The sequence below is a fragment of the Daucus carota genome, chromosome 5, assembly GCF_001625215.2.
Source record: "Daucus carota subsp. sativus chromosome 5, DH1 v3.0, whole genome shotgun sequence".
Taxonomy (NCBI): Eukaryota; Viridiplantae; Streptophyta; class Magnoliopsida; order Apiales; family Apiaceae; genus Daucus; species Daucus carota.
The window spans coordinates 27,075,978-27,089,100 of record NC_030385.2 but is presented as its reverse complement, the minus strand read 5'-3'; the positions used below and the strand labels follow the sequence as shown (position 1 = coordinate 27,089,100).

At 31.4% G+C, this 13,123-nt stretch overlaps 1 protein-coding gene across 3 annotated transcripts; it reads right to left on the bottom strand.

Moving 5' to 3' along the window:
- Positions 1 to 4,663: 4,663 nt before the first annotated feature.
- LOC108222105 (probable 2-oxoglutarate-dependent dioxygenase SLC1) lies at positions 4,664 to 7,068 on the bottom strand. 3 transcript variants are annotated; one of them, XM_017396006.2, is made up of 5 exons: positions 6,928 to 7,068; positions 6,532 to 6,828; positions 6,047 to 6,294; positions 5,480 to 5,825; positions 4,664 to 5,107 (listed from the first exon to the last, which is right to left on the bottom strand). In XM_017396006.2, the coding sequence occupies exons 2-5, from the start codon at positions 6,817 to 6,819 to the stop codon at positions 4,826 to 4,828; spliced, it is 1,164 nt and encodes a 387-aa protein (XP_017251495.1). In that variant the 5' UTR covers positions 6,820 to 6,828; positions 6,928 to 7,068; the 3' UTR covers positions 4,664 to 4,825. The 3 variants fall into 3 exon arrangements, with proteins under 3 accessions (XP_017251495.1, XP_017251496.2, XP_063949074.1); XM_017396007.2 differs by having other exon boundaries at positions 6,532 to 6,821; XM_064093004.1 differs by having other exon boundaries at positions 6,532 to 7,004.
- Positions 7,069 to 13,123: the final 6,055 nt, after the last annotated feature.

Below are 13,123 nucleotides of genomic sequence, written 5' to 3'. Positions count from 1 at the left end.
AACTTCAAATCTGAATCAAACCCATGAAAATCAAGCCGATCTATAACGTCGGTCATGAAGAACATCAAAACACACCAAAACAAAAATCAACTCTCACAAGAAGGAGAGACTAACAAAATCCAAATAGATTTGGGAACTTATTGAAAGGGAAACAAGATTAAATAAACGAAAACAAGAAATCGGGGCTTTCCACCAGTTACAACCGATGGAAGCCCCCTCGAAAACTTTTGATGGAGGCTAGGGTTTGAGAGGGGGAGAGTATCCGCTGATTTTCTTTAGACTTGATTAGGGCTGTCAGAACAGTCCGAAAAATCCGATATCCGTCCGAAAAATCCGCGTTCGTATCCGTGATAAAGCGGATATTATCCGTATCCGAGACTAAGAGTATATTATCCGCATCCGAATCTGACAATTCCGGATACGGATACGGATATAGGCATATTCGTATCCAATAATATCCGAATCCGAAATTAAATATATATATGATATTAAATATTATATATATATTTATTATTATTATTCAATAACTATATAATGTGTGTATTTATATATGTATAAATTAATATATTATATAAATTTTGTATAATTTTAAAATATTATAGACATATATCATAATTTTCTTTGAGTTGAATATCTTAAAGATAACAAATTTATATTGAAAGATAAATAAGAATTAATTTTTAAATTAATATAAACCTTTTTTAATGATTTTAATTTTTTTCTCAGTTTTTAAAAATTATTTTTTAATTTTTACTATTTTTTATGATTTTTTAGAAATTTTAATAGATAAATAAATATTCTGATTAAAAATTAGATTCAGATCCAGATATTATCCGAATCCAGATAATATCCGTCGGATCTGGATTCGGATATCATCTTTTAAAAAATTTCAAATTCGGATTCGGATACAGATATGAATTTTTGGATTCGAATCCGGATACGGATACAAGTAGATCCGTATTCGAATTATCCGTTTGACACCGTCTTTATTGTACAAAGACACTTGATCAAGGTGATCTAGTTCACCTTAATAAGTGGTTTTAAATATCGCGAACTATACTTTTTTGGTTTGGGGTAACTTAAAAAATGACTTCTTGCTTAAACAAAAAAATAGAGTAGAAGTGATAATTAACCAAGTTAAAATTTATAAGTTATTAAACTGTTCAGAAAAAAGGTAGAAACCGTGGAAAAAGAGTTAATATTTTCAACTTTTTATAAATATTTCTAATTTTTTTCACAAACGGGTTAATAAAAGCAAAAGTTACTTTTAAGCTCTTTTTTCTTTTAAACAAACATGCACAATATTGTATACCAGTACTGTGTTTTATTGTTTTTTTTTTTTTGTCAGGAGTACTATATTATCACATTTCTTTCATGGATTCGGTGTTTATAACATACATTTAATGAGAAAAAGATATTATATAATTTATTTTAAATTTTTAATGTATGTATAAGAATGTTACCGTATATTCAGAAAATTACCGTCTCCATTTTTTTTTCTCATCAGATATATGCTAACATAATTCGTATATTCTTTCATTAAATTAAATGAAATAAATGAATGTCGAGTCTTTGAAGTCGGATTCGGAACCGGTCTTCGGAATTTTGAGACCGGGACTTTGTTCTGTGTTGAAGGTACAAATTACAAAGTCTTGTTTCTCTCTCAATATTTGGTTTCATTGGTTCTGCATCAAAGAAAATAACACAAAGACCAAAGACGGGCAAGTCTTGAGTGATGTTGATCATGTTCCGTTCTTCAGAGGTCACCCAGTGATTGGCTATATTTTTACGACCGGCGTTGGTACTCTTGCACAAACCTGTGTTCCCATTTATTAATAATCTCTTCCACTCAATTGTATATATTTGGGACGAGAGGTGGATGCGGCAAACACAGCCGATCCTAGAGATTTGGGCGTCATAGATTAATTTTAAAAATGATGCTTCTATTGTTCAAGATCGTAAAAAGAAAATTTACATATATTCAAATTATACATTGACATGATCAAAAATATTATTTTAAAATTAATAACACAATCAATTCAAATACACATAAATATACAAATGCATGATTTTATCGTTATATATTACATATGCATAGATTTTTTGGTGTCCCGAGATAGTGGTGTCCTAAGCGTTCGCATTACTCAAGGACTGGCCTTGGTGGCGGACATTTTAATATTTTGTATAGTACAATCTATAACTTGGTTTTAAGATTTTCTTTTTTCTAAATAAAAAAATAATATTTCAAATTTATTCAGAAAATAATAATTTAAAATTAAGTTATAAATTATATTCTATAGAAATATTAAAGTGCATGTCGAACATTAATAAAATATATGGAAATAAGTAGAATGAAGAAAGTAACATATTTTGGCGCTTTTAAATTATTCGTCGATCACTACATATATAAAAAGATTGCTCATACTTATTTTGTTATTTTCATTTCTATACAGTTTTCATTTTGAGATATCCATTTAATTATATATATTCTAAAATAATAAAATTTTATAATACAAAATTTTAACTACATCTATTACTTTATTCTGCTATACTCATTTTGCATATTAAATATTAGACGGTCTCTAAACTTTATCCACTTTTTTTATATTTCTCGAGTAAATTATACTTTTTTTTAATTTCAATATCACATTTCATATATATACTATTTTATGGAACGGAAAAAGCTTAAATTAGTTTCCATGTATGCAGATGGATCAGGCAAATTGGATAACAGGTTCGAATTGACTATTGAGGACCGATTTTCAGTTAAGATATATTAATAATCAAATTTTAATAATTTTGTATTTAGTATTTTTGATTTTCTAGTGAAATATAATTTCAATCACATGTTTGCACCATTCACACACAAATCAACAATAGTTTGCGACTTGTAAATGACAAGCACAAATAGTATTTTTATTCAATGTCAGCTGAGTTGACAGCTAAGTTGATAATATCAAAACAAGTCAATCTCAAATTCTCAATAACAATAAGTCAACTACATTATGCACAAAGGTAGATTCATTGCATGTATGCGTCTACCGACAACAGGCGTACGAGAAGAAGCAGTGTCTGGTTTAATAGTTTTATGCCATACACATTATTACTCGCTCCGTCTTGCACGTATTTTGAGACTATTATAAGATATAGTTTCATAATTTTTAAATTTTATTTTTCTTGAATAAAAGTTTAAAAATCGAAATTTTATTCAGAACAAAAAAATTCAAAAATATATTACGGAACTATGCTTTAAATGAGCGTGAAAAAATGCCAAAAATTAACGTAAAGAAATGAGGGGGACAGAGGGAGTATCAATTTACGGCTACCATGATCCTTTTAGTTTGTGTAGTGTTAGGTGCACGTAATTATGTACAAAAAATTTATAACATAATAATATGATAATCGAGGTGAAATGTTTTCATTTGGATTATTGATGTAAATACAGGAGTTCATTCCAATTAAAACACATCATATATTATTATGTATAAAATTTTGTACACAATCATGTAAACAAGTATTTTCTTTTGTTTGGATGAAATTTTATTGAGTACCTTGTTATCAAGATTTTTAATCCTGTCCATATTTTTGAAATGTTATTATATTATGTTTTAAAATTATGTTTTTGTACTGTGTCTGTCACTAGTAGTGTCTTTCAGAATGATTTATTTGATATTTTGCGTGATCTATAAATAAGACTTTTATCGATTATGGGATGGTAGTGGATATCAAAAGATTTTATCTTCCATAACAAAAATTTGTTCATATTTTGAGGTAATTGTTACCCTAATATCAGTTGATACTTCTAAACATTAGATTACAGATTATGCTTATGTGAACGTCAATTGCGATGTTACTAATGGCCCTAATAGAATTTTGGACAAGGACAAGTGAGGATTTTCGGTATAAAAAAAAACAATAGTTATAATTAGTGTAATGTATATATACAATATACACAAAAGCTTAATCAACCAGATTAATTTTCTTTCTTCCTTACATTCTAAAAACAAGGGCCAGAAACATAGGCCACCCACTCTGCTTCAATCCTACAACAATGATAGTAAATTATGTCTCTCGCTGTTCTGTTTAGAATACAAGAAAGAATGAAATTTGTTTTGATACGTGATTGAGCTTCTATGTAGACGATATATATTATATATAATATACTGCTCATGATTATTGTTTTTTATCGACCGACTTCATTAGAGTCGTTAGTGGTTATTTATAAGGCACCACCTTATTGAAAGGCGGATTTAAACTCCCGCCACTATATATCCAGCTATTTTTAAAGTCTAGACAATTTTTTGCAACTTCTGAAAAACTCGGGCCACCTCCTTGTCATTTATTTTTTATAATTTTTTAGAGTTAATGGAGCTACGCCGACCACGTGTGACGGACGCCACCTTATTAAAAGATAGAAATAAACTCCGGCCATTATCCTGCTATTTTCAAAGCCAAGCCAAGTTTTTGAAAAATTTGAAAACTCAGACCACCCACTTGTTATTTACTCAACTTTTATTCAAAATCTATTTTATCAAACTATATTTTATGAAAGTCATAAAATGTGTGTCGAAACCGTGTCCTCAATGTAAATAATTAAGACGGACAAAAGATATGTGAAGTGATCTGAATATAAAACGACTAATTACTTGTTTCACAATCAAAGTTGTAGTTAATAATTTGAGGTTTGTTTCAACTTTATAAAATACACATCAATAAAAAATTTAATATTTAGATACAAAATAAATATTGAATAATCGTATGTATCATGCTACAAAGCCAATAAAAATGAGAATCATTCCCTTGTTCTCTTCTGGCCCCTCTGTCTTCAAGACTCTAGACTTGTATTATCCGCTATCTTTAATTTGGTCAATTTCCTAGATTCTAGGAAATTCTTTTTCTTCGCATCACATAAGTCAAGGTAGTTCTGGAAATCGGAGAAATGCGTGTCCATGTATTGTCTCGGATTCTTCTCGTCGATTAGCTTCGGCCATGGCCGAACCGTGCTTTCGAAAGGAAGACTATGCAACGAAGCTACTGATATCCGAGACTTCCGAGAATTTGCAAGAACTCTATGTAATACACTCTTGTATCTCCCATTGCTAAATATCTGTCCAAAAAAATTCAATTAAGACTTGCGGGATGTTTGGCAGTCGATTATAAACCCGACTTCTGGGTTTATAAGTTAGAAGCACTTATTTGTATCGTTTGTGTAAAAAGTCAAGAAGTACTTAAAAAAAGTTAGGATTACTAGTTTTTGTTTCAACACTTCTACTTATTTCTCAAACAATTTAATCACTTATAAGTCCTAACTTGCTTCTGATTTCTACTTCACATTTTTACTTTAAGCAAAAAACACTTATTTTAAACTCATTTAAACGATCTCTTAGTTTCCGTCGTAAATAGGTCAGTTTGTTGTAGTGATTAATTAAAATCCATTTAAATCCGAATTTGAACCAGAGATGAACATGTGATCATTTACCTCAAGGTGATCTCCTACATTGACGACGAAAGAATTGGGAACCGGTTGAACTGTGTGCCATATGTTTTGCTCCATTATTTGAAGACCCGCGACTTCATCTTGGAGGACGAGTGTGACGAATCCATAGTCGGAATGAGGAGGCATTCCGAATGTGAGCTCCGGTTGTGGGCAGGGCGGATAGCAGTTAAGAACCATGAGGTGGCTCCCGTCTTCGAATTCTTTTAAAATTTCTTCCGTTTCTCGCGTCCTTTTCCCCATAGTTGTTAATTCAAGGCTTTCTAGGATGGCTTCTACTAACTTGAGGAACACCGCTTTGGATTCATTTGCGTACGCAACTCCCTTATTCCTGTTCGGGTAATAAAGAATGGTGCTTAAAATGTTAACAATTATAAGTGACTCATTGACACGTATGAGGTAGGTACTTGATTAACAGGGAAAACTTATTGTACTAACATATAAAAACATGCACTAAACTAAATTATCTGAAAAATGATGCATGCTAATTACAATTAGAGATGATGCATGCATGTCTAATCACTCGAAAAACATATAATAATGAGTTGTTACCTAAAGTCCAATGGAGAAGAAGGCCAGTGAGGTAGGACATCTGATAGAGGATGACAAACAAGTTTGAGAAAGTCTCTCCAGCAAAAGACGCCGTCTTTTGTCTGGTTGAAACTAGTTCCGTATCGAACCGGTGAGCGCATATCAGTCGACATCAGTTTCTGGCGTTCCTCGAAAGGGAGCTCGAAAAACCTTCGTCCCACGTCCATCATGTTGCTTATAACATCACCGGATATACCATGGTTTACTAGCTGCAAAGAAAACAAGCGCGCTTACCACATTAGTACCTTTTTATGCGTCTGCATGCATTTTTCAGTTATCTTGTAGGAATCGGGAATCAGAACTAATTATTGGTTCACCTATTAGTTTGGGATTTCTCTAAGTAAAGTAATTTTAAAGTATTAATCGGAATTTTTTTCAATAAACTAGAGATCTTTGAACACTAATTCATTGTAATTATATATTCCCTTGATAACATTATAATGTACCTGAAAAAATCCATGATTTTCACAAGCAGACCTAAGAGAGTCAAGAACGCGAGAGCGATTGGAACCATGTAGTTCTGCAAAATCAATAATCGGCAACTTTAGATTAAGCTCTTGGACATCATCTTGTTCGTTAATGAGATGAGGGCGATCCGAAACAGGTAAAATGTACTTGCTGGGAACATGTGTAACGCCAGTTTCGCACAAGTGCTTGACGCCTTTGAAGTAGAAACTATCCTCATCATCACTTTGATGCCCCTCCTCCTTTACGAAAGCCTCGGCTGCTGTCATTACTTATGCCTATATACATGCAACGAACAAATCAGTATCGTATAGCTAGGATTATGTGTGTGAAATAGAAAGAGATAATGTATTGAGGGATATTGTGTGGGTACGCACCTTTTGGTGGACACACAAAATGGAGTACGTAGCGATGGAGCTTGATATTGATGGAGATGAGCAGAGAATTATGTACATAAGTCATGAGGAAATGGGTGCATGTATTTATAGGTACTAGGAGGGGACACGTAAAACCGAGTTAGCCTTGGGTTGCCCAATACCATCGAATGGTTTCAACTCATATAACAATACAGTTGACAATATTATTTCCTATATTATATATGGGTGCTGGTCGCTGACAATCAGTTGTCAGGGACACGTTATTTAACACACACTTTCAGGGCTGTTGGATCTATATTTCAATAAACCATATTAAAATTTCGTTTTTTAAAATATCCGTTATAATTTTCCGCGGATAGGGACTTTCCCTTTCCGCAGAAAAAAAAAGTCCCTATCCGCGGAAAATTATAGCGGATACTTAAAAAAAGGTTTCAATCCCAACCTTTGAAATATAGATGTAATGGTAATGAAGCTGTGTATTAGATTAGATAAGAGCTCCATGACAATCGGTTGTTATGGACCAAAACTCATATAATATATAGAATACTATATTTCTTATATAAAGATACACATGCCTGTATTCGAGAAAGGGACTTGGAGAAGACAATATATTAAATTCATGAATCAACTCGTGATAAATTTTACGGAGGCTAATTTACAGGACGAGTTTTTTGTCCTTCACGAAAGGAAAATGCTAGGGACCCCAAATTTTTATCCCAAAATTTTTTCCCAAATGACGTGGCGAAATTTCATTGGTTGCATTCATTCTCATAATAATGAGGCCCCCCTGCAGATTCATCAATCACCCAATCAAATTTCGCCACTTATTATCCACGTCATTTGGTAACAAATTTTGGGAAAAAAATTTGGGGTCTCTAGCATTGCCCTTCACGAAATTCTGGTCCCGTCGCTATAAATATCGATCGGATTCGGTTCTATATATGGATGCATTTACACGACCAACATCAGTAGGGACCAAAGACATGGTATTCGTCAATGTCTTGATTCTTCCGTCCTATAACATGAAAGACTTATAAAGTGGGTAGCTGCTAGCCTGCCAACTGCTTATTCAACTGCTTATTGAGTGTCAGATTCAGATTAATCAATTATTAAAAATTAAAAAAAAATATTTGAATAAAAGAAAAAATTAAATGAATTTATTTAAAATATATCATTTTTTGCTGAATGACACAATAACGTCTCTTTATATATTAAAAACTTAAAATTTAATTTATCTAACGATTTTTATATTAATAATATGTCTACGAAAATTAGAGAACCGAATCCATATAATATTATAATTATATGCAATGCTTTGAATATAATGCTAAGTCGAATGCCCTAGAATTTTCCTCTCCGTCGATGGCTTGACTTTGGAGACATCTTTGTACTTTTCTTTTCACTCGTAATAAAATATCGTCGACTTTGACAATCTGAATCGTATTATTTTTTTCTAACATAAAGAGTACTCCCTCCGTCCTCCTCAATTGTTTACATTGGAGGGAGACACGGAGACCAAGACAATGTATAAAAAATGAGTAAACTGTGATGAAAAGTGGTGGGACCTATCAATATTTAATAATAGATTTGAGATAGTGGAGGAAAGTAGTGGGTGTAATAGTAATTTTTATTGTTAAATATGAGATAGTAGAGGAAGATAGTGAGTGTAATGATGGGAAAACTTACGATTCATAGTACTCCCTCCGTTCCTAAATAATAGTCGCTTTGACTTTGTGCACGTATTTTTGAGGTGTGCAAAAAATATACTTCTACTTATTATTTTTCAATTTTTTTTCTGAATAAAAGTTAGACATCTATATTTTTATTCAAAAAAAAATTTAAAAAATAACGTGTAGAAATATGTTTTTATTGCACTTCAAAATACGTGAAAAAGTCAAAGCAACTATTATTTAGGAACGGAGGGAGTAATGTCAAGAAATGAGAGGGACATCCCAAAATAGTAACTGTAAAGAAATGAGAGGGACAGAGGGAGTACTACGTATGCATTTAGCAATCAACTAAGAGCTCGTTTAACTGAGGTTGACTTATTACTTAATGTGATTTATGATATTAACATGACTTAATTGATAAATTAGAAGTTTAAATTATCTCTTTAAGTAATTTTGATTTACTAACAATTTATAGATTATTAAAAATATAGTAATGAGACGGGAGTAAATAAATTTTTTATTGATAGAACAGGAGTAGAACATGTCTGGTGATGCTTTAAAATTAAATGAGACACTAGGTGCATCTTTTAGTGTTTTAAGTCACTACTAAGATATTATTGGAACACTCATTTATATAAAATGTTTTGAATTTTAGTTTGGGACATTGATTTAGGATTCTTTTTAAGTTAGAAGTAAAATTTGAAAAAGATAAATAAAAAAAATTCAAGAAGTTGGATAAAAATTTTACATATTTCATAAAATATTGATTTATATTTGAAACTAGCAAAATGTCGGCTGGTTTTTTCTTCAACTTTTAAAAAAATGGTTGTTGTCAAATCCTGTTAAAGATACAGTTTTAAAGATTTGAAATTAAAAGGAAGTTTGAAGATGGTGGCTAAAATTCGTATTTGTCGTTCAATTTTTCGTGAAAAGGTGAAAACTTTAGCCAGCATTTTGTAATTTATTTTCTAAATTTTAATCCTTAACGGCGTATTATTAATGACAGTTGACGACAACCACTTTTTTAAAAAGCGGAGGAAAAATCCGGTCACAATTTCGTTATTTTAGAAATTCGGCCACTATTTTATGAAATTTTGAGAACTTTAACAATCATCCTGAAATTTATTCTACAAAAAATTCATCTATTGCACGCTTTTAATAACTCATAAAATACGATACTCAAACAATTTTGATAACTTATAAATCTTAATTTATTTTCTTCATATATATTATTAATCTTTTAAAATAATATGTAATTTTTTTTAAATTTAGCCGAACGAGCCTTTCACTTAATTATTTTTGCTCTGTCGCTGCTGGCTGTTCTTTCAAGAATCAGAAAACAAAGGGATACAAACCAAAGTTAAAATTCAACTAAAAGAAAGGAACAAAACAAACTTTCGCCTTGCTCTTAAAGTACAATATATATTATTGTAATTTGCAACTATTTGGTCTACTTGCGTTAACTAATATATACACTAGAGCATGTTGAAAGTAAGTTTTGATTTCTAAACTACAACATGCAGATAAAAAATTAAAGGTTAAAATAAAGAAATCATTTAAAGAAGCCATTTGCGACACCGAACTCGGACTTAATGTTGAAACTGACTGATCTAATTTTTTAATAGAATCAGTTCAGAGCATAGGATCGGGTGGTAATCATCGTTAGGGGTCATAATCGGAACGAAACAGAATCGAAAGTTCGAGTCCGTTTAGGATCTTCATGGACTTGTGACTTGTTCATCTCTTATCCGCATTTCATATGTGTAACTTCGTTCACGTACTTGTATGAAAAATCAAACGCGACACTAAATTTAACGTGTATTTTCAATTTATGTATTTAATGTTCATGTACTGATATTAAAAATTAAATTAAAATTTTTCATATCATATTTATGTGGTGTATCAAATTAACATGTCTACTTGAGCGTGGTCAAACGACCTAAGTAGAGGCGCCCATATCCTTTCTAAATAAATGTGTATCCACGGATGTAGATACCGGTGTTGGCCTTATATTGCAATCACTTACTATTTCTTCATAACTTGATAGTCCGCCTGACTAAAAAGCATGACAACTAGAAAGCATCAGGTGAACTAAATATGTGCGACCTGTGACATTACGAGAGCTTCATTGCTAGATCTGCATTTAAATATTTGAATTCAGTCACTTCCACGAAAACAACGTGCCCATAATATGCCCTTGCAAAAACAACGTGCGCATGATGGTATGTAACCAGTAACCATCTTTTCTTACTATTTGACACTGGCTTCAAATGAAATAATATGGTAGGTTTACATAGATCACGAGCACTGTAGTTACTGTATTAGGTAACCAACTATCTATACTGTATTTACTTTTGGAGTTAACATACAGATTCATGATTCATGAAGCATCCTGAAAGAGATGACGTGTATATACAAGTACTGAATAGACACTTCAGTCATACACATAGTATTACGTTTGTTTGTTTGTAATTACTCCCTCCGTTTCTTTATTCTTTTCTCGTTTCAAATGTTGGTACTGTTCATAACATTAGACAAATTACTAATTTACGTCTAATCTATAAGACTAAATATAGTCGTGAGTGATCTTGTTGGATTCGTATTCACAAGTACCTTAATACAATGAAGTTTTTATATTTAATACCAATATGAAATTAATGATATTAAAGATCAAAAGTGTGTATTGGCAAACGTGCCGAAGAGAAACAGGAAAAGTAATAATAGACGGAGGGAGTAATAAATATTGTGCAGTGTATGAACATAATGTCATCGATGATTCATTTTTATTACAAGACACGTTGGTGTGAAATCTTAAATACATGAGATTCAGGTTCGATCGCCTTCAAGATGCTTCTGGGACAGTAGTTACTACACGTCGAGCCAACCGACTGATCAATCAATTCTTATTCACGCATCGTTGTATACTGAATTCAAGAGCCTCAGTGTTCGGAATTTCAAATTTTGGAATATTTGAATTTTGAATAATGTTCGTTCTGTATATGCCTGCATGCATCGCAGAGTAGTGTGTCTGGCGCAGTGTTACAGAAATCGGGAATCGGACCTAATCGGTTGAGCTACCGATTCAAGGATTAATTGGAAATCGGGGATTAATCGGAAGGATTAATCGGAGTTAAAATCGGATTTATTTTAATATTAAAATATTATTTAATATTTAGTTATTACTACCTCTATCCCAAATTAGATGTCACCGTTGACTTTGGGCACGTAACTTTAGGTGCATTGACCGTCTACTTCCGAAATTTATTATTTTATTTTTTCTTTTATAAATGAAAATTTCATATTTTAATTTTTATTTGCAAAAATAAAATTTTAAAAATAAGTCACGTATCTATGCGGTCAATGAACCTTAAATTGTGTGCCCAAAATCAACAGGGCCATCTAATTTGGGATGGAGGGAGTATTATATTAGCTACTTAGTATTTCTAATATATTTACTATATTCATAAACAATATAATTATTCATATTTAAAATAATATAGTATTTTAATTTTAATAATTTATCACATATATTTCGATTATGAAATATATATAAGGATTAATCGGATTTCAAAAATCGGATCGATGACCGACCTTGCAGAGGATTAATCGGGGATTTATCGGTTAAATCGGGGATTTTTAGAACACTTCCTGGCGATTAGGTTAGAAAAGTTAACTATATTTCTATAAATCGAAGGAAGTGACGTCGGTGCGGTAGTGCAGGCTAGATGTATCGCCAGACGCCTGCTTAAACATAAAAGTAATTAGTTAGGCGTTAACTATAATCGTTGGTTAAATTGGACCTGTAAGATATTATGTATAATTTGCTGAATCTGTAAGACATTTTACTTCGGTAGTATTGGCTATATTGATTGGCTATAATTTAAAAATAACATGTTATTAATATTTTAGTTTGTTAAAATAGAATATATCAGTTCAATATGGTAATAAATGATGTGTAATCTTCCGACAGATTTCTGAGGTTGGCTAAAATTATAGACAACAGATCTGTAGTTGGAGTGTGATTTTTTTAACATATTGACTATGTTTTTTATATTTGGTATGCCAACTCATTTTTTAGCCAAAGGTTTTGTATGGTTGGAGATGCTGTTAGTAAAGTTGTGTTTAACCTTTTAAAATCTCTCGTTAAGATAGCTTCCGTACAAGAAAGCTGCTTTTTTAATGGAAATAAAGGGTTTATTTAAGGGGGAAAAGTTCATATGTATCTAACAAATATTTTTAAGATAAAATATTTTAGATCTGTTTTATATTTCATATTCGTATAAATAAATCATTTATTTTTAGAAAAAACATACACATTTTATACATTATTTTAGAATGACGTTTTTAGTATGTGTCCGTAAATACATAATAACAAGCATTTTTTGATTAGATGATGGAATTTTGCCCAACTTCAATCTCATTAATTCGTTGACTTTTTTATATGCACAAAAATCTCGACCAACAACAAGCAGTTACTATATAGTATCTAGGAAAAATATAATTATTATTATGCGTTTTTAATAAAA